The sequence below is a fragment of the Phialemonium atrogriseum genome (assembly GCF_030411735.1).
Source record: "Phialemonium atrogriseum strain 8032-3 unplaced genomic scaffold QBC33scaffold_1, whole genome shotgun sequence".
NCBI lineage: Eukaryota > Fungi > Ascomycota > Sordariomycetes > Cephalothecales > Cephalothecaceae > Phialemonium > Phialemonium atrogriseum.
Window position 1 is genome coordinate 1,429,300 of NW_026848138.1, and position 22,262 is coordinate 1,451,561.

General features: G+C 54.6%; 5 protein-coding genes across 5 annotated transcripts; 4 read left to right on the forward strand and 1 right to left on the reverse strand.

Annotated features, from left to right (window-relative positions):
* Positions 1–59: 59 nt before the first annotated feature.
* QBC33DRAFT_554035 (ribosomal L27e protein family-domain-containing protein) lies at positions 60–701 on the forward strand (the record flags this gene model as incomplete). Its single annotated transcript, XM_060429466.1, has 3 exons — positions 60–122; positions 282–618; positions 694–701. 3 exons carry the CDS (start codon positions 60–62, stop codon positions 699–701), a joined length of 408 nt encoding a protein of 135 aa, XP_060288798.1.
* Positions 702–1,824: 1,123 nt separating this feature from the next.
* Positions 1,825–4,479, forward strand: QBC33DRAFT_554037 (class I glutamine amidotransferase-like protein; the record flags this gene model as incomplete). The annotated part of the gene is made up of 18 exons (XM_060429467.1): positions 1,825–1,875; positions 1,941–2,088; positions 2,146–2,178; positions 2,230–2,269; positions 2,324–2,481; positions 2,557–2,670; positions 2,731–2,894; positions 2,949–3,045; positions 3,111–3,266; positions 3,317–3,347; positions 3,412–3,482; positions 3,541–3,591; positions 3,646–3,689; positions 3,741–3,778; positions 3,829–4,021; positions 4,073–4,109; positions 4,204–4,395; positions 4,460–4,479. 18 exons carry the CDS (start codon positions 1,825–1,827, stop codon positions 4,477–4,479), a joined length of 1,638 nt encoding a protein of 545 aa, XP_060288799.1.
* A 1,062-nt stretch (positions 4,480–5,541) lies between these two features.
* Positions 5,542–6,980, reverse strand: QBC33DRAFT_510436 (triose-phosphate transporter family-domain-containing protein; the record flags this gene model as incomplete). Its single annotated transcript, XM_060425767.1, has 4 exons — positions 5,542–5,907; positions 5,968–6,375; positions 6,429–6,774; positions 6,844–6,980. The coding sequence occupies 4 exons, from the start codon at positions 6,978–6,980 to the stop codon at positions 5,542–5,544; spliced, it is 1,257 nt and encodes a 418-aa protein (XP_060288800.1).
* Positions 6,981–9,512: 2,532 nt separating this feature from the next.
* Positions 9,513–12,131, forward strand: QBC33DRAFT_521801 (UDP-galactopyranose mutase). Its single transcript, XM_060426488.1, has 7 exons — positions 9,513–9,779; positions 9,842–9,911; positions 9,972–10,052; positions 10,117–10,467; positions 10,528–10,953; positions 11,013–11,429; positions 11,478–12,131. The coding sequence occupies exons 1-7, from the start codon at positions 9,769–9,771 to the stop codon at positions 11,760–11,762; spliced, it is 1,641 nt and encodes a 546-aa protein (XP_060288801.1). The 5' UTR covers positions 9,513–9,768; the 3' UTR covers positions 11,763–12,131.
* Positions 12,132–12,892: 761 nt separating this feature from the next.
* QBC33DRAFT_18214 (hsp90-like protein) lies at positions 12,893–20,887 on the forward strand. Its single transcript, XM_060422456.1, has 3 exons — positions 12,893–13,180; positions 13,261–20,209; positions 20,277–20,887. The coding sequence occupies exons 1-3, from the start codon at positions 13,047–13,049 to the stop codon at positions 20,652–20,654; spliced, it is 7,461 nt and encodes a 2,486-aa protein (XP_060288802.1). The 5' UTR covers positions 12,893–13,046; the 3' UTR covers positions 20,655–20,887.
* Positions 20,888–22,262: the final 1,375 nt, after the last annotated feature.

Genomic DNA, 22,262 nt, shown 5'->3' on the forward strand with positions numbered 1-22,262 from the left:
CCGCTTGCCGTGAAGCGACCTCTCTACCTCAACAACAACTTCACGTCGCGACCAACAACATGAAGTTCCTCAAGGTTGGCCGAGTTGCCATCATCACCCGTGGCAGATATGCCGGAAAGAAGGTGAGGAACCCCGATCTTTTTTGGCCCTCATTTGCAGGACATGCGATGCGGGACCAAAAAATAAGAGGACAACCACAGTTGCGAGGAGGGCATTGCGAGAACTCGAGTACAAGAATGCAAGAATTGGAAGGCTGACTGGATATTCTCTCTCTTGCATAGGTCGTCATCATCCAGCCGATCGACACCGGCAACAAGAGCCACCCGTACGGCCACGCACTCGTCGCCGGCATCGAGCGCTACCCGAGCAAGATCACACGGAGAATGAGCAAGGCACGGCAGGAGAAGCGGAGCAAGGTCAAGCCCTTTATCAAGATCGTCAACTACAACCACCTGATGCCGACACGCTACACTCTCGAGCTTGAGGGCCTCAAGGGTGTCGTTTCGACCGACACCTTCAAGGAGGTCAGCCAGCGTGAGGACGCCAAGAAGTCGGTCAAGAAGGTGCTGGAGGAGCGCTACACAAGCGGCAAGAACCGGTGGTTTTTCACTCCTCTGAGTATGTCTCCCCTCGAAACCATCATGGGTGGTACTGTCTATCCTCCGAACAATGACTAACCTGGCGCGCCAACAGGATTTTGAATCATTTCTTCCTCATCGGCTGGGGCGGGGCGAATGGTTTTGGGATGTATACAGCATCGATCGGCTTAAAACCGAAGGTCATAGCTGAATTCATGGCAATTTGAATGACACCTCACCGGGCTCTGACTGCCTGTGGAATACAAGTTTCACGACTGGCTTCTGAGACACACAAGTCACTTACTGGGCGTTCATTGATAACCAAGGAACCTAGCTATGCCTCTCTCGATTCGGTATCCAAGCAAAAAGAATGGAATGGGAGCACTGATTTGAGCACATTCCTCGAATCTCCCGCGTTTCTCTTAGGTCATATCTTCGGGGTATCCAATTTGCCCACTGTATGCCCTAGTAGTCACTTCGCATGCTCCCCTTTGTGACCGTGTTCGTCTTCAGTCTTGTCTATGATTCCTTCCAAATACGTATGTGAGAGCGACAGCTCGCTGTACCAGTCAATGTTGTGCTCTGCTCCGCCAGTAATTAATTAGCTTCCAAAAAAAGAGAGACCAAAACGAAGTTGGAATGAAAAGCAAAAGCAATACGTACAACACCAGGTATTTTTCTACCAACTGCTAAAGATTTAGCAAGGCCGCCAGATACTTCCGTTGCATTAGCCTGTTACCAATTGAAGTTATATTAGTCGCTATCGCTATTCTGTTTGAACTTCACAGTGATAGCAGCAGCGACAACAGCAATAACAGCGAACAGCAGCGAAAGCAGCGGCAATAGCAACAGCAGTGGCAACAGCGACAGCAGCGGCAGTAGCAACGGCGTCGACGGCGTTGACGGCGGCGATATAGGCAGTGGCAGCGACGACGGCAATAGCGGCGATGCTGGCGATGGCGGTGATACTGGCAATGGCGGCGGCTGGCGAGAGCGCCATCGCACCTGTGGACATCTGGCAGAAAACAACCGACCCGGTGCCACTTGCCCCACACAGAACCCCTGCCCCCAACAGCCAACTGCCCCTCATGCAAACTAGGTACCTAGCCGTGCTAGCCTAGCAAGCTGTAGGACAAGGCTGAGAACAAAAAAAAAAAAAAGATTTCCTTGTCAGGTCATCAGTCATTTGTACCCAGCTTGCCTGCTTACTTACCTTTGGGCCTTCTGATAAAATAGTTATTTCATGATGAGCGACATCACTGAAGCGGAAGCGGCTGCGCCGCATACCACCTTTGACGTATGTATGCCGAAGCCCTCATTGTTCGCCTTTCAGTCAGTTTCCCACTGACGTACAATACCTAGACTATCTTGGTGCTCGATTTCGGATCTCAGACAAGTCATCTCATACTCCGTCGTCTGAGGTCGCTCAATGTGTATGCGGAAATGCTCAGTTGCTCCACCAAGCTTGCGGATCTTACCTGGAAGCCTGTTGGCATCATTCTTAGTGGAGGTATGTGTTCTTTGTGTCCAAGGCACGATACAAGCCCAGCTTTCTAACACCTATTAGGTCCATCCTCTGTTTACGATGAAGGAGCTCCCCGTAAGTGGTTTGCATTATTGCAGTCCCAGTCAATTGTCTAATGGCGACCAGATGTGGATCCTGCAGTCTTCGATCTCGGGGTCCCCATCCTGTAAGTTGCTACAGGGGCCACTGACACGGGTGCAAGGTCCGCTGATAAGCCAAGGGGTATCTGCTACGGCTGCCAGGAACTCGCCTGGCGTATTGACGAGCGGAATGTCGCTCGCGGTACTACACGGGAGTATGGTGAGACGGACCTTGCCATCCACAAGGTTTCCCACCACGCCGACCGGCTCTTCGAGGGCCTTGGGGACTCCCTACGTGGTTCGTCTACCCCTACATGAAAACGACTCTCTTCCGGCTAGGGCTTATGTGTATCTGACATTTACTACTCGCTAGTTTTCATGAGCCATTTCGACAAGCTTGTTCGTCTTCCTGAGGGCTTCGTGACCATCGCTAGCACGAAGAACGCTGAGTTCGCTGGCATTGCCCATCAGTCGAAGCCCATCTTTGGTTTGTACTTCCCGGTCGTGTCAGACTGGTTAAGAAGGAGCTGACAAGTATCGGCGACAGGGATCCAGCTCCACCCCGAGATCTCCCACACAGCGCGAGGCACCGACATCCTCAGTAATTTCGCTCTCAGGGTGTGTGGCGCTCGTGCAGATTGGAAGATGGAGAACTTTACCGAGAAGGAGATTATTCGGATCCGGAAGCTTGTCGGAGACACCGCGCAAGTTGTATGTGTTTCTTCCTACTCCAGCCTGTAAGGTGACTTACTCACTAGCCTACAGATTGGTGCCGTATCCGGCGGTGTCGATAGTACAGTAGCCGCAAAACTGATGCAAGAAGCCATCGGCGACAGGTTCCATGCAATAGCCGTGGACACAGGTAAGAGACAGGATCAATAGGACATACACAGGCATAAGACTGGTTCTCTAATTCCCCCCCTATAGGTCTGATGCGTCTGAACGAAGGCGCGGAAGTTAAGCAAACTCTGGAGCAGCATCTAGGTATCAACCTTGCTATTGTGGATGGGTCTGAGCTCTTCCTTGGTCGTCTTGCCGGAGTTTTGGAACCTGAGACTAAGCGGAAGATTATCGGCGGGACTTGTGAGTTATCACCTTGGAAGCCTGCTGGCTCATCATACTGACTCGGGTAGTCATCGACCTCTTCGAGATTGAGGCACTCCGGTAAGCTCGCACTTGATCGAACTCAGCTAGAAAGCTGTGGAGAGTTAAGAAAAAACTCTTATAGGATTGAAAAAGAAGCAGAGAACACACCTCTTGCCGGTAAGGTCGAATGGTTTCTCCAAGGTACCCTCTACGGTTAGTTATCGAATCTATCTGCTCGTTTGTAGGGTCAGAGTAGCTAATATTCGCGCAGCCGATCTCATAGAGAGTCTCAGCTTCAAGGGGCCTTCGGCTACGATCAAGTGTCCGTCTAGCCGCTTCCGTGCGCCCTAGAGAACCATGACTAACATTCTTGTAGCCCACCATAACGCCGGGGGTCTCCCAGCGCGAATGCAGAACGGCGTAAGTCGGACTACGCGGGGCTCGTGGAGATTGTGGCTAACGTGACAACAGGAGGCGCAACTTAAGCTGCTTGAGCCCCTTCGAGAGCTGTAGGTCCATCGCCGAAGCCCCTTGTCGCGGTTGCTAATTTGTTTCAAAGGTTCAAGGACGAGGTGAGGAGTTTTGGTCGCCAGCTGGGAATCCACGAGGATCTCGTCATGAGGCATCCGTTTCCGGGCCCGGGCCTCGGGGTGCGTATCATAGGGGAGATCACGCCCGAAAGAGTCGAGATCGCAAGGAAGGCCGATTTCATCTTCATCTCAATGATCAAAGAGGCTGGTATTTACAATGAGGTTCGCGTAAACACCCCACCGTTCCTGAGATGAATTGCTAATAGAAGACAGATCACCCAAGCCTATGCTGGGCTTGATACGAACAGAGGTGTGTATTTTATCTTGCCCTTAAACCTGAGCACGGCTGCCATATCAAGCACACCTGTACATGGGACGTTTGCTGACTGAGGTTTGTGCCGTAGCCGTGGGTGTGCAGGGAGATTCCAGGGTTTACGGGTATATATGCATTCTGAGAGCTGTGACCAGCTTGGACATGATGAGCGCCGAGCCGTACGAATTTTCGTGGAGTCTCCTCAAGGCCATCACTAGGCGGATTATCAACGAAGTCGACGGCATTGCGAGGGTTGTTTACGATACAACATCGAAGCCTCCCGGTAAGACGGCCCCCCTCTTTTCCTCCTAAATGTCCCCGCACGCATGTAATACTAACCAGCGTAGGCACGATCGAACTGGAGTGATGGTTACTCGTATGGTTTGAATAGACTGATTTCTTGGCTGCGTTCTTAACACGTACCTGCCTTGTGTTGAACCTGGTGCATGAGACACGGGACATAAAATGGTACCCGAATCAAAGCTATTGGCCCTACATCACCATGAACTGGCAGCGACGTCGCCGCCTCGGTAGGTGTGCAGCAAGCGCAGATCTGTTACAGTACCTAAGGTCTGGTTCCTCCATGGCCCACGGTAGGGGTGAAAAAGAAGAGATCTGGCCATGATGTGAGCTGAGTGGGATCTTTCGGGGAGACGGTGGACAGGCAGAGAGGGGTGGGAGGCGGATCCGAGAGGACCGGCGCTCCTCTCCGCCTTTCAAGTAATTAACGGTTCCGGAAAAGGGGCGGCCACATCGGCTCCATTTTTAGAAGATTCGGCCCGGGTCCGTGCGCTCACTGGACCATGAGTTTTCCAGTGCCTGTGGTCGTACGTGGCAGACCAGGTCGAGAAACGCGCTGATATATGTAGCTCGAAGGGGAAGAAAGCCAGCGGAAGTTTCACTTACTCTGAATTCACCCATCAAGATCGACTAACAACCTTCGCTAGGCGCGGACTTTGAAATTACTGGCATGTCTATTTGATAAGTAGGCATGCTTCTTGTCTAAACGTACATCACGTCAATCCTCCGTTATGTAATGCGCGCGCTCCCCTGACCCGAACCCTTTTGCTAGACGCCGTGTTTGCGATCTATGAACAGGAGACCTTTGATTTGAATTCGCCTCAATCCCAGCGATGTCTCCTCAGAAAATGTGTAAGAAACGGAGAATCCACCTGTTGCTGCTCGGCGCAGGATGATTGGAAGCCGGATGCATCAAGATGGCGCAAATATGTACTCGAAGTGATTGTCATGCTTCTACCGTAGAAGCCGACCCCGTTGATGATAAGCAGCTTGTCCCCCGTGGGCTGGAAACGCTGCCCAGATTAGGGTACATCGAAGCAAGGAAATCGGGACTCAGGCCGCATTAATTCGGTATCAAGGCAAGGTAAAGGTAAAGCCCTTTCCGCCCAAAATAGTGCTCTTGTGGCGTTCAATCGGTTGAAATACCCATCTTGTTCGTGGCCTGGTTAAAGTATTGGCGGGGGGCCATTTCAGGAGGAGCCAGACCGCCCAGCACCACGAACAGCACCAAAAGGACGAGAAGTATGATCGAGATCTTGCGGAGAACGGGTCGGTTGTTGCCAAACTCGGCCCACTGGCGGCCGGCCTCGCCGGCATAGCCCTTCAGCGTCTCGTACCCCAGCTTGTAGTAGACCATGCCGGAGAGGGCAATGCCATATCCAAAGAACTGGAGGCCGGTGACCTGGGTGCCCCAGATAATCATCGATGCCGCGACGAGCATGATGTCCTTCAGAACGCCGCAGAGGGTCAAGACCAGTGACGATGTCTTACCAATCTGATGGGCAGGCTAGTCAGCACGAGGCACGGCGTTTGATTCCAAGTATTTCACACTTACCAGGAAGACAACAGAGACGTTCAGCAGGAACGCGCAAAGGCCGTTCAGGAAGAATGTGAGGAGGCCAACTCGCTGGAAGTCCTCGGCCGAAACCCTGGGAACCTCCCACAAGAGGGCAATGACGCCGTTCATGACCGCGCAAACCGGTGCAAAGTAGTAAAGCGAGACCAAGGGGTCCATCTTATACTCGGCGGAGCTAAGAAGACGCTGCACCATGGTCAGGCGGAGAGCCTCAAACACGATGCCCCCGAGTTGCCACATAACGCCGACCACGACGAACTCGATTTCGCCAAACGAGGCGATAACGACACCCACGACGATCATAGACACGTTTAGGAAGACCTTCAAGTTCGGTTGCGAGACGCCGAGTGACCAGCTGGAGATGAGAACAGCGACGGGCATAGTTGCCTGAACCCCATGTTAGCCAGAGTGGTCCAGATTCCTGGGTTGACAAAACCAACCTTAAGCATCTGGATGAAGGCAACACTCAGGTAGAGGTATGCCAGATTACCGCAGATCAAACTCAAGCTGAAGAAAAAGCCGATCGGCACGATGGCGCGCAGATACACCCGGCCCGTCATCTTCACTGTCTTTCGGCCATCGAGAAGCGTGGTGTACCGGGCGAGGATCTGGGTCATGATAGTTGCAAACGTCAAGTGGTAGGTTGTGAGGATGACAGGATATTCTGGCTTCGTCTTAGCAAGGAACGCGGTCCGCAGCACCGTGCCGGATATCTTACCGAATTTCAATGTGTGTAGAATCCATTTATTGAACAAGATGACGGAGGAACTCAATGCGATCCAGAAGCTGTTCGGCGCTATTAGCACACAATCTTCCACATCTGGTGGAGAAGCACTCTGGGAATCTAAGGCTTACACGACATAGAGCGCCGGGTGCATGGTTGCCTTTGGTGGTTGAGGCTTCTCCGTGTCCTGGTTGACCGTGGGGAGGACCGGCCCGCTCTGGTCTCGCGGCGAATCGCCCGAGTTTCTAACCTTCTCATCGACGCCCATCTTGTCTGAATTGGCGCAGGTCGAAGAAATCGAAGTGGAAAGCGGCTGGCTTTGGCGCTCAATTCCAAGGTTCTGGTCTTTGGGCGGGGGATCCAGATAGAAGGTAAGAATTGGGCGTGAACAAGCAAATCTAACGAGCGGATGGCCAAAGCCTATTGAGACCACTTAATGGAGGGTTAAACCACAATTGCAGCCGAGAACATGTGCGTCCTCTGAGAACTTGGCTCCCGACGGCCTGACGTTGATCGCGATGCTGGTGAGACCTGTTCGGAGGCAGTTCGGATAGTAAAAAGTGGTAGGGAATGATGGAAGGAAAAGGGGTGGCTTTTTTTCTTTTTCCCTTTCAACTCTAGGACTGGTTTTGGCAGGTACAGTAGGTACCTCACCTATGTAATACGAGAGGATTATTGGTAGTGCAAGCTGCTTTACGCGTCCAGAACCACCTTGCTTCTTCAGATCAAGGCAAGAAAAGTGGGCTCAGCAAAGCCTAGGTGGTGCATGTACAAGCAATTGCGTGCAGAAGTACTCGTACCTTGTGCTAGTGGACCGCCACGTAATTGATCCCGCCCCACACGGGTAGGTTATTGTCGACTTTTGGAGAATTGGGATTAACATTAACAGGGGCTTCTGGCCTCAGTAAAAGGGTCGCTAGATCAGCCAACAGCAGTGCTGGCTTTGCAGCGCATGGTGGCCTTCTTATTCGCTAATGAAAATAGCGTAATCTGTAGACTGTATGGAAACCTCCCGTCCTCCCCTAGGCTCCTTCTACTGAACGTCACGAGAGGTAGGTACGTAAGCCCCTGAGGTAGAAGTTCCATAGTAAGGAAAACTTTGAATTCTGCTCGCCATATCAAGGGGCAGGGCTGTGGCAGTCCAGAAAGATCTGTCTCGGTCAGGCACTGGAGGGCGACTAGCAAACGGGAATGGATATGCAAGATCCATGGATCTCCTAGTGCTACAACTTTAGGCAGATTGGCGTATGTCTTGTACCTCTACCTGGGCGTGGCTGCGGTACCTAACCTACCTAGGTACCTTGGTTACTGCGTACGTGCATGTGCCTGTTTTCTCTCAAGGCAACCTCATGTCTCAACATTGCAGGATTTCAGCATCACACAGTCGCGGGTCGGCTATCACATACTATTGTAACTACCAATGTCCCTTGTGGCGCATCACAGATTAAGTGTGCGATACCTTGACTATCAACCCGGTCTGGGAGTGGAAGCTCGTAGCATCATCGCTTGAAGGTGCTGATAGCGGTGGAAGCCGGTACTGCGCGTGCCCCTTCGTATATTTAACTTTGACATGACGACATTGGCTAGTCTGGATATGTTAATCCTAATCAGAATGGGTATCTGGATCTAGTGTATGGATTCGTACTTTTAGACGCCTTCCAGACGGCATATCTGTGGGCATCATGCACCACTGTCCATTTGGCAACGGAATATCGCGAGTTGCCACGCACGGCCCATGGCGTCTCGACATTCGTATAAATAAAAGTGGCCTTTAATCCGTATATTTTTGGAGCCCGATTGAGGTGCTGTTTGAATCGTGCTCAGCCTGGTGGACCGAGTCAGTGCCGAGCGCCCAATCTGATCTGAATCCTTGTACGTACCACCATCCCTGTTCACTCGATGTTGGCAAGTGCGACGGATTCAGCTCTGAGGCAACCCCACTGAAGTTTGCTCGCCAGGTGAAACAACCCAGGTAGAAGTACGGATTAGGTAGGTAGGTAGGTACCCTACCCAGGTTGTCAGGTGGGACGCACAATGCGACAAATTAATTGCCTCAGATAGGCGTGTCGCCGGTAGGTAGTTATGATGAGTCTTCAAAGGACTTGGATGAGACCTATCCACATGTCCAGACGTACTGCGTACGCAACAACGATAATCGGTTTTGGCGCCGATGCTGATCGTTATGGTGAAACAACTGGAACCCCCACCGGAAGGTCGAGATGGAGACCGCGGGATGGTCAGTGGAGGTCGGTGGCCAGGCACTAACATGGAAGTCGGGCAGGGGACATTTGCCTTTTGCGTCCTTCCCAATGGTTCCTCAACGTGCAACCTCTAGCTGTTGACGTAAATTTACTGTACCTGGTACGCCCCAGCGTACCGCATTGTAAGGAAAGCACGGTAAGGTATCCACCATTGGTCCCCCCGACATGATTCGCAAGGGACACACGACGTAAGTTTCTCTTTTAATCCCGCCAGCCTCGCCTCCAGGTCTCTGGTCAGGCAAGGGAAGAAGACGAGGCTCTGCAACTATCCGTGAGGAAAGATGGAAGAGAACGGATGCCGAGGTGTGTACACGTGTATCCATGGCCTTCTGGGTTACAGTAGGTTACAGTGCAACCACGGCTCGTGTGGCAATGGACTCGGGTCTGGGCTCCCTACCCCCCGTTTGCACCTTCGAAGCAACCAAACGAATGAGGGAGCTAGGATTTGGAAGGGGAAATTGGTACCTGAGACTTACCTACACGTACCTAAGCTAATTACACAATCTTGCCCTTGTAGAACACACCCCTGCTCCAAAATAATTTTAGCCCCGCCAAAGGTGCATCCCAAGCTCTCCTTTTTTTCTTACAGCCCCATACTGGAGAAATAATCCCTAATCTACCACAGCAACCACCGAAAACAAATCGGCCTGTCTCTGGAATCTTAATCCACCATTCAAGAAACTGTCACTGGAGCGCTTTGTGTGTCTCGCGCCGAACCTCCCTTTTCAAGCACTGCTGCTGTATCACTTAGCCGACACTTGAGACTCGTCGACAACACGCTCCGACTTGCCCAACATGGCCGACATGTAGGTCTTGGCAAATTGCGCGCCGTGGCTTAGGCTCACTCGACTGACATTTTACTTCACAGTAATGTCGATATCCTCATCATTGGCGCCGGCCCAACTGGCCTGGGTGCTGCCAAACGTCTCAACCATATCGTGCGCGCGCCCATGTCACCCCAGCGCCCGATTGCCCAGATTGGCTAATACAAGGCGCAGAATGGACCGTCATGGTTGATCTTGGACTCGAATGACAAGGCAGGAGGGCTTGCCTCAACCGACGTCACGCCCGAAGGCTTCGTACGTGCCGTCGACGAACTATCCGACGAGAAATGTGTGGGTTTGCTGATCAGGACCACTGCAGCTCTATGATGTTGGTGGCCACGTTATCTTCTCCCACTACAAGTATTTCGATGACTGCATCGACGAGGCATTGCCGAAGGAGGATGACTGGTATACCCACCAGCGCATCTCTTATGTGCGCTACAAGGGGCTCTGGGTACCATACCCATTCCAGAACAATATCTCGATGCTGCCCAAGGATGATCAAGTTAAGTGTATCGACGGTCTGATCGATGCCGCCTTGGAGTGCCGTGTTGCGAACACGAAGCCAAAGAACTTCGACGAGTGGATTCTGCGCATGACGGGCAAAGGCGTCGCCGACATATTTATGAGGCCTTACAACTACAAGGTCTGGGCTGTGCCGACAACTCAGGTAAGAAGGGGCCTGCTCCATGTTCTTGTCCTAGGACTCCCTGCTCACGACCCTCAACAGATGCAAGCAGAATGGCTTGGTGAACGTGTGGCTGCACCCGATGTCAAGCTCGTCACCAAGAATGTCATCCTGAACAAGGTCGCCGGCAATTGGGGCCCAAACGCCACCTTCCGTTTCCCCGCCCGGGATGGCACGGGAGGTATCTGGATTGCCGTCTCCAACACTCTACCAGAGCAGAACAAGCGTTACGGTAAGGATGGCGAGGTTGTTAAGGTTGACGCCGAGAAGAAGGTCGTTACGCTTAAGGATGGCAAGACGATCGGCTATGGCAAGCTGATCAACACCATGGCTGTCGACCATCTCGTCGAGAAGATGGGGAACCAAGATCTCATCAAGCTTTCCAAGGGACTCTTCTACTCTTCAACTCATGTCATCGGAGTCGGCATTCGTGGAGAACGACCAGAGCGAATCGGCGATAAGTGCTGGGTATGAATGGGCCCCTTTTCAAGGCATCAGATCGATCGCCATGCTGATTATCTCTGCAGCTCTACTTCCCGGAAGACAATTGCCCGTTCTACCGTGCGACTATCTTCTCGAACTACTCACCCTACAACCAGCCGCAGTCTGACGTCAAGCTACCAACTCTGTACCTGGCCGATGGTAGTAAGGCGGATTCTAGCGAAGCAAAGGAGGGGCCGTACTGGTCAATCATGCTCGAAGTCTCGCAGTCGTCTATGAAGCCAGTCGATGAGGAAAACCTCCTCAAAGACTGCATCCAAGGACTGATCAACACCGACATGATCAAGCCTGAAGACGAGATCGTCTCAACCTATCACCGCAAGTTTGTCCAAGGTTATCCTACCCCTTCGCTGGAGCGAGAGGGCGTTCTGAAGGAACTTCTGCCGAAGTTGCAAGCTATGGACATCTACTCGCGCGGCCGTTTCGGCAGCTGGAGATACGAGGTACGAGTCCTCTCCGTCTAGACGAGCTTCCCAGCTAATATTTTCTAGGTCGGTAATCAAGATCACTCGTTCATGCTTGGCGTCGAGGCAGCAGACAACATCGTGCTTGGTGCTGTGGAGCTAACGCTCAACTACCCCGATTTTGTCAACTCGCGTAAGAATACCGAGCGAACGCTCGAGCAGAGCTTCTCTTACATGGCGAAGGCTGCTGCCACCCCTGCTGCCACTGCCAACGGCACCAAGGAGGCAAAGGATATTCCTGCAAGAGAGCGGGCGTCGTCCAAGGTGTCCAGCGGCACCCACACCCGCAAGGTATCGCGGCAAGCCAACTGAGAACACCTGCCCTCACTTCGTTACGGGTTATAGTTGCTGGAATAAAATTTCAGCGGGTTCGGCATTTGGCTAGAGCAAGGAGATGATGTCGTTATTTTCTAATCAGGGATACTGGCCCATCGTTATGGGAATACCAAGGGTTCTAATCTGGCTCTCCTAGAGCACATGGCCATTTCGGGCAATGGCGTTAATACGGGCTGTTGCTGGAGAAAGAGAGATGGCTGCTGCCGCAAAGTTGCTTCTAGAATATTAAAGAGTTTGAGAGTTGATAGACCGTTATAGAGCTTGCTCGCATGCCTGGCCTATCTATTCCGCCTAGTAACCGACTAATGTACATTCACTCAGGGGCAATAAGAATCTGACTTGGAATTCCTTTGCCCCTTTCAGGTATGGTACTGTAGGTACCTAGTCTTGTCCACGGCTGCAGGCAGGGGGTTCCACCTATGAAGCTTGAGCGGCAGGAATATCTTTTCGCCGCTCTGACGTAGGTGGCACCTACGCAGACGGGATTGGCTGCGACAGAAACGGTCCTAAGGCAAAACTGGGTGGGGGGCTAACGTTTCCTATTCGACTCTCGAATCCACGGCATGCCAAACTAGAGTTCGCATGGGAAGCATGAGGGGGGTAATCAATCGTAGGGCAGCGTGACGAGGTAAAGGATCCTGTGACGCAGGTGTCACTACCTACCTAGATACAGAACAGGCGACATGGCATGTCAATAGGAGGGATCTCCAGACAATATTAGGGTGGTAGGTGGTAGGCGGGATGGGGATTGAAAACCCGCCCATAATTAACCATGATTACCTCCCTAGTGTAGTGCCGAGTCAGTGAGCGTGTGAGAACTCGGTGCTTTTTGCGGTGGTTCAGAAAGCCAAGCCCAAACCTAAACCCAAATGGCCGCCTTCGTCCATCCTCTCTCTGCCTAAACATTTCCAGTACCTGACTAAAAAGTGAGGTGTGATGAGGTGAGAGCATCTGCAGTGACGTTTTGCCGCAAACCAAAGTTGGGACGGAAATAAAAGCGTGGTTGGCTGTCCGGCTCCTCCACTAAGTCGGTTGCGGGTCCCATGCCGCTGTCCCGTAACATTACCTAACCTCGCCTCTCGGACGGAGTAGGTAGCTTCTCTGGTTTTGCGCCGTCATACCGCTCCGGTGCTCCAGTCGCGGCCCTTCGCCTTTGTCACCGTTATCGAAACATGCCGCTCCGACCGCCGACAGCGAATTCGAGAAGACGATCCAGCAATCCTTGAGCCCGTCAAGGGTCTATGACCTCTCTCTGCGACCATGGACGGGCCCGCAGTTGTTGTGTCCGACGACCAGCTCGACCCTCCGTTGCGAATCTTTGAGCGACTCCGCCAGATCGCCGGATACACCTGGGACGAGTCCCTCCCGCCCTTTCATTCGAGCTATGATAACTGGTAGGATGGATGGCCCCTCGCACATCGCACCTCCGTCGGTGCTTGCCCTCCCTTGTCCGACTCTGACCATGCTTGCCCAGGCATTTCTTCGGCACCCGATTCGTGTCGCCATACCCTTCTACAACAGGAACAACCACGACCGTTCTATCCCCCCCAGCGGCGTATCACCCCGCGAGCCCGCCTTCCTTGGCAAAGATCAGTTCCACTCATTGGGCTCATCCTGGCGAAGCCACTCCGAGTCTCTCCACCCCGCGCAGCGAGGTGGGCTCTGATCATTCTCCGGGGGCCGCATCGCCTGCACCCGCCACCGCCGCGACCAGCGATGCCTCGTTCGAGGAGGAATCCGTCGTCGCCAGGGTCTCGCTCCACGTCCTCCGCGAGGAAAGGGGCTTTCACATTGCCAAGAGCCTGATCTCCACTACGGATGTCCAGGGAGAGCACCTTGTGAAGCCCATCGACCTCATCCGGCTCGCCCCATTACCCGGAGACCGGGGCTCCATCATCGTAGCCATATACCAGCATGCCGGGCCCAACTATATCCCCAAGGTGCTGGATCTCGGCCCGGCCTTCTATTACGCGCGGAAGGTCGATGACAGGTGGGAGGCTAGCCGAAGAGAAACCTTTCGGCTCGGGCCCGCCATCAGCCTTCAACATTTCCTCGATTTCGCTATCGGCGCCAGTCAGTGCTTAGAGGTGATACACCATGGCCAGGGCATCGTCCATGCCGAGATACGCGGGGACGCCTTTCACTTCAACGTCGATACGAGCGAGGTCAAGTTCGTCTCTTTCGGCTCCGGCTTGCGATCACTTGAGCACGGACTCACCAGCACGGGGTGGTTGGCGCTTTCCAAGGAACTGGGCGCGAAGAACAAGCTGCTGTATATCAGTCCGGAGCAGACTGGCCGAATGCCCGCCGAACCAGATACCCGCACCGACATCTACTCGCTCGGCGTCCTGTTCTGGACCCTCCTGACCCAGCAGCCCGTGTTCGAAGGTGAGTCGCCCCTGGACATCGTCCAAGGTGTCCTCGGGCGCCGAATACCCTCCGTCTCCGCCATCCGCATGGATGTTCCCGACGTGATAGGGCGGATAATTCAGAAATGCACATCCAAGAATGTCAACGAGCGGTATCATTCGGCAAGCGGTTTGCGCTATGACTTGGTCAAAGTCCAGCAGTTTCTCGCCGACGGTGACTATCTGGCGCTGAAGGAATGGCAAATCGCCTCGAGGGACATCTCTTCGTTCTTCATGCTGCCGACCATGATGATCGGCCGCGACAAGGAGACGGCCGATTTGCTGAGGGTCATCGAGAGGCTTGCGAAGAGCCATGCTGTCAATCAGAAGGGGCTCCCTAACCGGTACTCGGATGGCTCGAGCATGTCAAACGAGTTGCTTGACGGTGCCGAGCTCTCAAGCGAGGGCGCGAGCTCGACTGAGGGTGCCAACCGGGGAAGCGGGTCGTTCACTCCCAGCGTCTCCGCTGATCCCAAGTTGAGGGGCAACCTCAACCCTCCATTCGCCTTCGCGCCCGATTCGGCCACTATATCGGGCGACACGGTATCTTCTTCCGGCAACTCCACCGCACCGGGCACAATTCGCCTGCGACACTGGGAGCGACATCAGTCGGTGTCCTTGGAGACCAGGAGCGTGGCCGACAGTTTTGGGCTGGACACGGCGCGGCATAGCACGGCAGCCGACTCCTCATCAAGCCTATCAAGGCAGCTTGGGTCGGCCAAGTTCCGCCGGCGTGGCCACTGCGAGATTGTGGCCATCGAAGGAGCGGGCGGCCTTGGAAAGAGCTGTCTTGTCCAGTCGGTGCTCCCGGAGGCCCGTAGGAGAGGCTATTGCGCGACGGCCAAGTTTGACAACGCCAGGAGGACGGCCTACGGTCCGCTGCTGAATCTCCTCTCTTCCTTGTTCCGGCAAGTGTGGGGCGAACGGAACACCGAGACCCCTTTCCACCAGACGTTGAAGCAATACGTCCGCCCCGTGTGGCCGATGCTGCACAAGGTCCTGGGTCTCCCTGAATTCTTGCTCGGCTCTGTAGACCCGTCGATGGCCAGGTCCCCCTCCAGCACTGCCCAAGACTCTAGCCGTACCAAGAGCGTCCGGACTGCCATCAAAAGGCGTGGCTCGTCGCCGGAAAGCTCGCCTGGCCCCTCCCTAATGCGAACGGCAGACGTATCCGCTCAGAGCCCCCAGGATTTCCTCCGGACAGGTTCGTCGACCAAGTCTATCCGTCTCATGAACACATTCCTCGACGTCCTCAGGATGTTCACCCATCACAAGTTCATCTGCTTTTGTTTGGACGACCTCCACTTCGCCGATGACGAGTCTCTAGAATTAATCACCCAGATCATTGGAGCAAGGATGAGGATGGTCATCATCATCACCTACCGGCCCGAGGAATTTCCCGCAGAGAAGGTCCAGAGGCTGATGACCCCCCCAGAGTCGGAAGAATTCCCCCAGGTCGGGGGCCCGACAATCACCAAGATAACTCTCTCCCCGCTAAGCGAGGAGAATATCGTTCAGTATGTGTCTGCGACGCTCTGCAGGCCAAAAGAGGAGGTCCTGCCCCTGGCTCTAGGCATCCAATCCAAGACGGCTGGCAATCCGTTTTATATGAGAGAGATGCTCAACGCGTGCTACCGGAAGAAGTGTGTATGGTATGACTACAAGGACAGCCAATGGCGCTACGATCTGGACAGGCTTTTCGAGCAGTTTCAGAGCGAACAGAACTACGATGTCCTCGACACGGCCTTCATAACCCGTCGGCTGAGCGAGCTGCCCCCTGCTTCAAGGTCGATACTTGCCTGGGCTGCTTTACTCGGGCAGACATTCTCTTTCGACTTCATATGCAAATTGATGAATGGGGGGTTCTACGACGTTGATGAGCTCTGCCCAGAGCCGAATGGCGAGCAGTACCACAAGACCTATTCGCAGCAAGACGCCGTCGCGGGGCTCCAAGCCGCGATACAAGCATACATCATCGTCCCAAGCGAGAGGGACGACCGGTTCCGGTTTGCCCACGACCGGTACATCCAGGCAGCAGCTGCACTAGAGGAATGCAACTCACGAAAGATGCATTTCGTTATTGCTCAGACCCTTCTCAAGCACTATTCTTCGACTGCCAAGTCAAAGGACAGCACTGCCTCGCACATCTGCGAAGCCGCCGACCTCATCAAGACGGGGGTTTCACACCGGCTACCATATCGGAAGCTCCTGTTTGAGTGTGCAGAAGTCGCTACCGAGAGCGGCGCAAGGCCTACCGCGGCCAAGTACTACAGCAACGCCATCGCCCTTCTCCAGTCCGATCCCTGGATCGACGATGCCGAGGATGTATCTTACAACGAGACCGTCCAGCTACACCTACGGGCTGCCGAGTGCTACCTGTACATGGGCCACCACGGCGTCGCCAGTGTTCTGCTGCAGGCCATCTTCGCCGGCGCGAGGACTGCGCTGGACAAGGCCGCGGCGTGGGTCTTGCAGTCCCGGATACATGCCCAAGGCGGAGATTCCAAGCAGGCGCTAGAGACCCTGAAGCAGTGCTTGGGAGCTCTGGGTGTCGACCTCGACGAAGAACCTACCTATGAGAAGTGCGATGCCGAATTCGAGCGTCTGTCGGTGAGGATACGGGCCATGGATCGCAGGACCCTCGTGGACCCTCCCGAGAGGGATCGAGACGGCCTGGTCTCCTTGGGTGCGGTTTTAGCCGAGACCGTCAGCGCCAGTTGGTGGAGTGATCGTCTCCACTGCTACAGCCTTTCGCTCTTCATGCTCAACACCCATCTGGACCGCGGGGCCTTCCCGCAATCCGGGATGGCGTTCCTCCACGTGGCCATGATTGCGCTATCTCGATTCAACATGATCCAGTTCGCCATGGACCTCTCAGCAGTGTGCTTGGAGCTACTGGATAAATATCGCGACCCGTTCTCAATGGCAAGGGGTTACATGATCTTTGCCAACTTCGTGAGCCACGTCCAGTACCCGATCGGAGTCACTCTCAGCCAACTAGAGGGCACGGTCGAGTGCTCTGCGGCTGCTGGCGACCGGATCTCGGCCATTCTGAGTTATGGGTTGTGCGCTCAGCTGAGGTTCTTCGCGAGCGAGAACTGCGCCGACCTTGAAGCGTTCTGCCGATACGGTTGCGAGGAGATCCAGAACTGGCAGCTGGACACTAGAGGCGGGACAATGCTCATCGCTGTGAGACAGACTTGCAGAGCCCTACAGGGGAAGACTCGAACATCAAGCCCGCTCGAGGTTCTAAGTGACGAGCAGCACAACGCCCTCACTTACAAGGGCTGGCTGGGGTCCCACACCAATAACGGCGGCCGATCACTGCTCTTCTACGAGACGATGGAGCTCGTGGCCCTTTTCGTCTACGGGCACTACGAACGGGCCATCGAGATCGGCAAGGCCTGCTGCGAGAACTCTGTTCTCATATGGTCGGCTCGTAACACGAGACTGGCCATGTTGGTGTACGGTCTATCGCTGGCAGGCGTGCAACTCCTTCGCGAGCAGCAACGCCCACAGCCCTTGACTGGCGACTCTGAATCCGAGGTTGAAGAGACTGTGCGGCAGGTCAACGACATCAACAAGAGCATCAAGGCCTGGCAGGACTTCACCAATGTCAACTACCTAGCTTGGTCGAAGCTCCTCGACGCCCAGGTCGCAGATCTGTTGGGCGATCACGGCACTACCATCCGCCACTATGAGGAAGCTTTAGACCATGCTTCAGAACACAATTTCATCTTCGAGGAGGCTCTGGGGAACTATTTAATGGCAAACTTCTTTATTCGACGTTCAGCGACCCGTTCAGCGCGGTCAGCCCTCAGAGGTGCCGTTAGTCTCTATCGCCAACTCGGCGCCATCGGCGTCGCTGACCGTATCGAGGCCGAGCATACCCATCTGCTTCATGCTCCAACTAGGTATCACCGAACCGCCGATGCCGGGGTACAGACCGACTTTGCCGGAGATGCGGCCTCGGTCCAGTTCCCGAACGTCGACGGCGGAGAGACTGAGGACCAGGCGGAAGACACTCAAGCCGGCATCGCAGAGCTCAAGGGAGAGCGACTCGGGACGTGGAGAGGCTCGATGCAGACAGAAGTTGGTGCGGGGCTTCCTGCCCTCGATATGATTGATCTGCACGCCATCCTCGTGTCCTCCCAAGTCATATCGTCTGTCTTGAGGGTGGACGAGTTGCTCAAGACCATGTGCGACGTCATCCTGCAGACGTGTGGAGGCTCGGCTACGCTGGCCGCCATCGTCGTCCAGGAAGACGGTTCGCCTGACTGGTGCGTTGCTGCCAGCGGCGATCCGGAACGTGGAGCCGAGGCGCACATGCCGGGCATCCCCCTGAGCGGAACCCACCTCGTGGCCGAAAATGTCATACTCTACTGTACGCGCTTCCGCGAAGTCGTGTTCCTTCGGGACCTCGTCAGCGACGAGAGATTCGGCAACGTCAGCGATCAATGGCTGCAGAGAAATCCTCTTAGCAAAGCAGTCATCGCCATCCCCATCTGTCACGGGTCTACACCCCTGCTCGGGGTCCTCTACCTGGAAGGGGTTCCAGGGTCTTTTACGGACCGCAACGTCACCGTCCTGCAGCTCCTGGTCAACCAGATCGGCATCAGCTATTCGAATGCCCTCGCCATGAAGGCGGTCGAAAAGGTTTCCGCCGAGAATGTGTCGATGGTCGCCCTCCAGAAGCGTGCGCTCGCAAAGGCGATCGAGGCGGAGACAAAAGCCAAAGACGCCGAGGCCGAAGCTAAGAGGAACGTAAAGCTCGCCGAAGAGGCCGCGAAGGCAAAGGCCATCTTCCTGGCAAATGTTTCCCACGAGCTGCGGACTCCGCTCAATGGTGTCATCGGGAATTCGGAGCTCCTTCGAGACAGCAACCTCAACAAGGAGCAGCAGGAAATGGCGGACTCGATCAGGGTCTCGGCGGACCTACTGCTCACCGTGATAAACGACATCTTGGACTTCTCGAGGATGGAGGCGGACAAGATGAAGCTGTACATTATTGCCTTCAACCCGGAGGAGATGGTCCGGGAGGTGGTACGGGCAGTCTCGTACAGCAACCGGGAGAAGGCCTCGAAGAAGAACGTCAAGATCATACAGGATATCAACCTGCCGCCCATGTTGATCTACGGCGACCCCATCCGACTCCATCAAGTGCTCGGCAACTTGATCGGGAACAGCCTGAAATTTACGGAAGACGGGTCGATCACAATTGGGGCTCGCGTTGACTCGGAAACGAAGGAGAAGGCGACGCTGGCCTTCTGGGTCCAAGACACGGGTATCGGCATACCAACCCAGCAGATGGCCAAGCTCTTCCAGCCCTTCAGCCAAGCGGACACGAGCACAGCAAGGAAATACGGCGGCAGTGGCCTTGGCTTGAGCATCTGCAAGTCCTTGATTGAGACCATGATGAAGGGCAAGATCCGGCTGGAAAGCCAGGAACAACAGGGAACCAAGGCCTGGTTCACGGTTACCTTCGATAAAGCGCGGCCCGAGGTCGTGGCGGGCGATGCCCAGACGACGCCTCCTCCCCGGTTGCCGGAACCACGGTCGCGGATGGTAGACTCGGTCAGCCCGAATGTCTATACCTTCCTCAACCAGATCCCCAAGGACCAGTTACGCATCTGCATCGCCGAAGATAATGCGATCAATGCCAAGATTGCGATGCAGTATATGCAAAGGCTGGGGTATAGCCGGATCGATACCTATGACAACGGCCTGAAGGCGGTTGACGGTCTTCGGACGAAGGCCAAGGAGGGACTGCCGTATCACATCATTCTCATGGACGTACAGATGCCCGTGCTTGACGGCTACGAGGCGACAAAGCTTATTCGGACCGACCCCAACCAGGCGGTGCGCAATATCCTGGTGATTGCCATGACGGCGTCCGCCATCCAAGGAGACCGTGAGAAGTGCCTCGCTGCAGGCATGAATGACTACCTTGCCAAGCCGGTTCGCTCGGAAGTGCTGAAGAAGAAGCTGGACAGCTATGTTGGTATCGATGCTCAGGTAAGGCCGACCTTTTGCTAACTGAGACCGAATTGCTTGGCGTGTGTTGACAAACGAAATAAAAAAGCACTTCCAAGAGCGAAGGACGAGCGATCCGCCTCCCAGCTCGGTAGTCAATCCAGACTCACCCGTCGAGACTAACGAGACGAATGGAGTCACATCCTCGATGCCAGTTCGGGACGATGCCCTGCACAGCACGCCATCAGAGCAGCCAGCTCCTCCATGCCGGACTTCTAGCGATAATCCGTTGACTGAAGAAGTGTCGACAGGCGAAACGCCGCCCTCCAAACGTCAACCAAAGAAACTGACAAAGAGCCGAGGAAACAGCATCACGAATGTAGAGAGGCCCAAGTCTGTTCTCCTGAAGAAGAACTCTTCGCGGCAGAGTGCAACCCTAGATAACGACGCCGCCAGAGACAACCAGGAGGATACGCCGCCAGTGTAGGTGATATAAGAGGGGGCCCGATACGATATCCCACTCACCGACGAGGGCCCAAGCGGACTCAAGAGTGGGGGAGACAGACTGATATGCATTTATGTGACAAATCATCGAGCATTTTAGTGAATTGGTGATACGGGGTTTTTCTAGCACTGCCATTTTTGTTGATTATACCTGGGGGCCCCGGGATTTCGATTATTTGGACAAGCGACGCTCAAAAATAGGGGCACTGGGGTCAGAGACGTATACATATATGCGGTCCTGGATGATATTTTGCGCGGGCGGATGGATGGGATGGGTTGCCCATGTAGCGTATCATATTTGCAGATAGATTTTGAACACCGTCAGCGGCATGTCGCCGGTGGCCACACTCTCATGGATCTACTTTGGGGGTGGAGCTACTCCTACTGGTTCTAGAAGGCGATGCAACTTGCTCGTGTTCAGGGGTCCGGGAGAAGATTGAAGAGATAAACTAAAGACATGTGCAATAAACACAACACGACGTAGAGCACGGCTTCGTTCCCTTCCCTGCCCCGGCCCGGGGCTCTCTTTTGGACAAATCCATAGCTATCCGCTTGACGCTGCGACACCCATGGCCAAGCAAGCTAATGTGCACAGTACCCTTCAACCAGCAGGCAGGTCGAGGCAGTTCGAGGCAGCCACCCCGAGCTGCCGGTTCCAGAGCAGTTTTGGAAGCCCTGCGGCGACGCGGAGGAAAAGGAGCGCATGGGGGGAAGGGGGGGCGGGAAACAGGAGACGTTGTGGGAAGGGTGCCTACATGGAGTTCGTTGGTTGCATCCTTTCCATTCCTTTTTGCTTCTCGCCGCAGACGGGAGGCAAGTGGCATACGGCGGGGGGGGGGGATGGTGGGAGGGTTAGCGAATCCCGCCGCCCTGGTTGAAGAACGAGTGTTGAGCAACCATCATCCATCCCATCGTCGAAGCTAGACGCCGGGTTCATATTGTATGTGTGTGTGTATATATATATGCCGTGTTCCGTTCTCTTCTCTGATTCCCTCGACGATACGGCAGAACACATCATGTATGCAGCTCTCGGCCACTGGCCGTAGCTTGTTTTCAGACGTCCCCAGGTTGCCTCTCGGAAGTCCGATCAACCAGCCACTCGATTTCTTCTGGAAGCTCTGGGCTCGGCATCACGGCGCACCCTCGCTCGCTCGCTTTGTTTATTTTATTGCGACTTGCATGGGGCCTCTTAGCTGTCCTCCCTCTATCAAGGAGATCAAGATATATCTCGGCGAAATACGAGATACCACTTGACCGGCTCCACATCATGGTTCAAGCTTCGAAGGGCAAATATATATTCGAGATGACCGGGGGGCAGTATATACGCATGTATGCGCATAGCACTCAGCACCGTTAGCATGCACGGCAAGAATGTACATACGGTTGCCCCCCCAATGGGGTCTCTCACAGCTGTCTGCAGGCTGCATGGCGTTCCTTCGAGAAGCAATTGGGCGGCCTTGGTGCCCCGTCCCAAATCCCCCCCTCCCCCCCCAAAAATGCAGCCAGCGCTGTAGTTAGTGACTGCACAAGGCCTAAAAGAGAACATCGAGAGGCGCCACCGCCGGGGGTTGCACTGCACTGGACTGCCAGA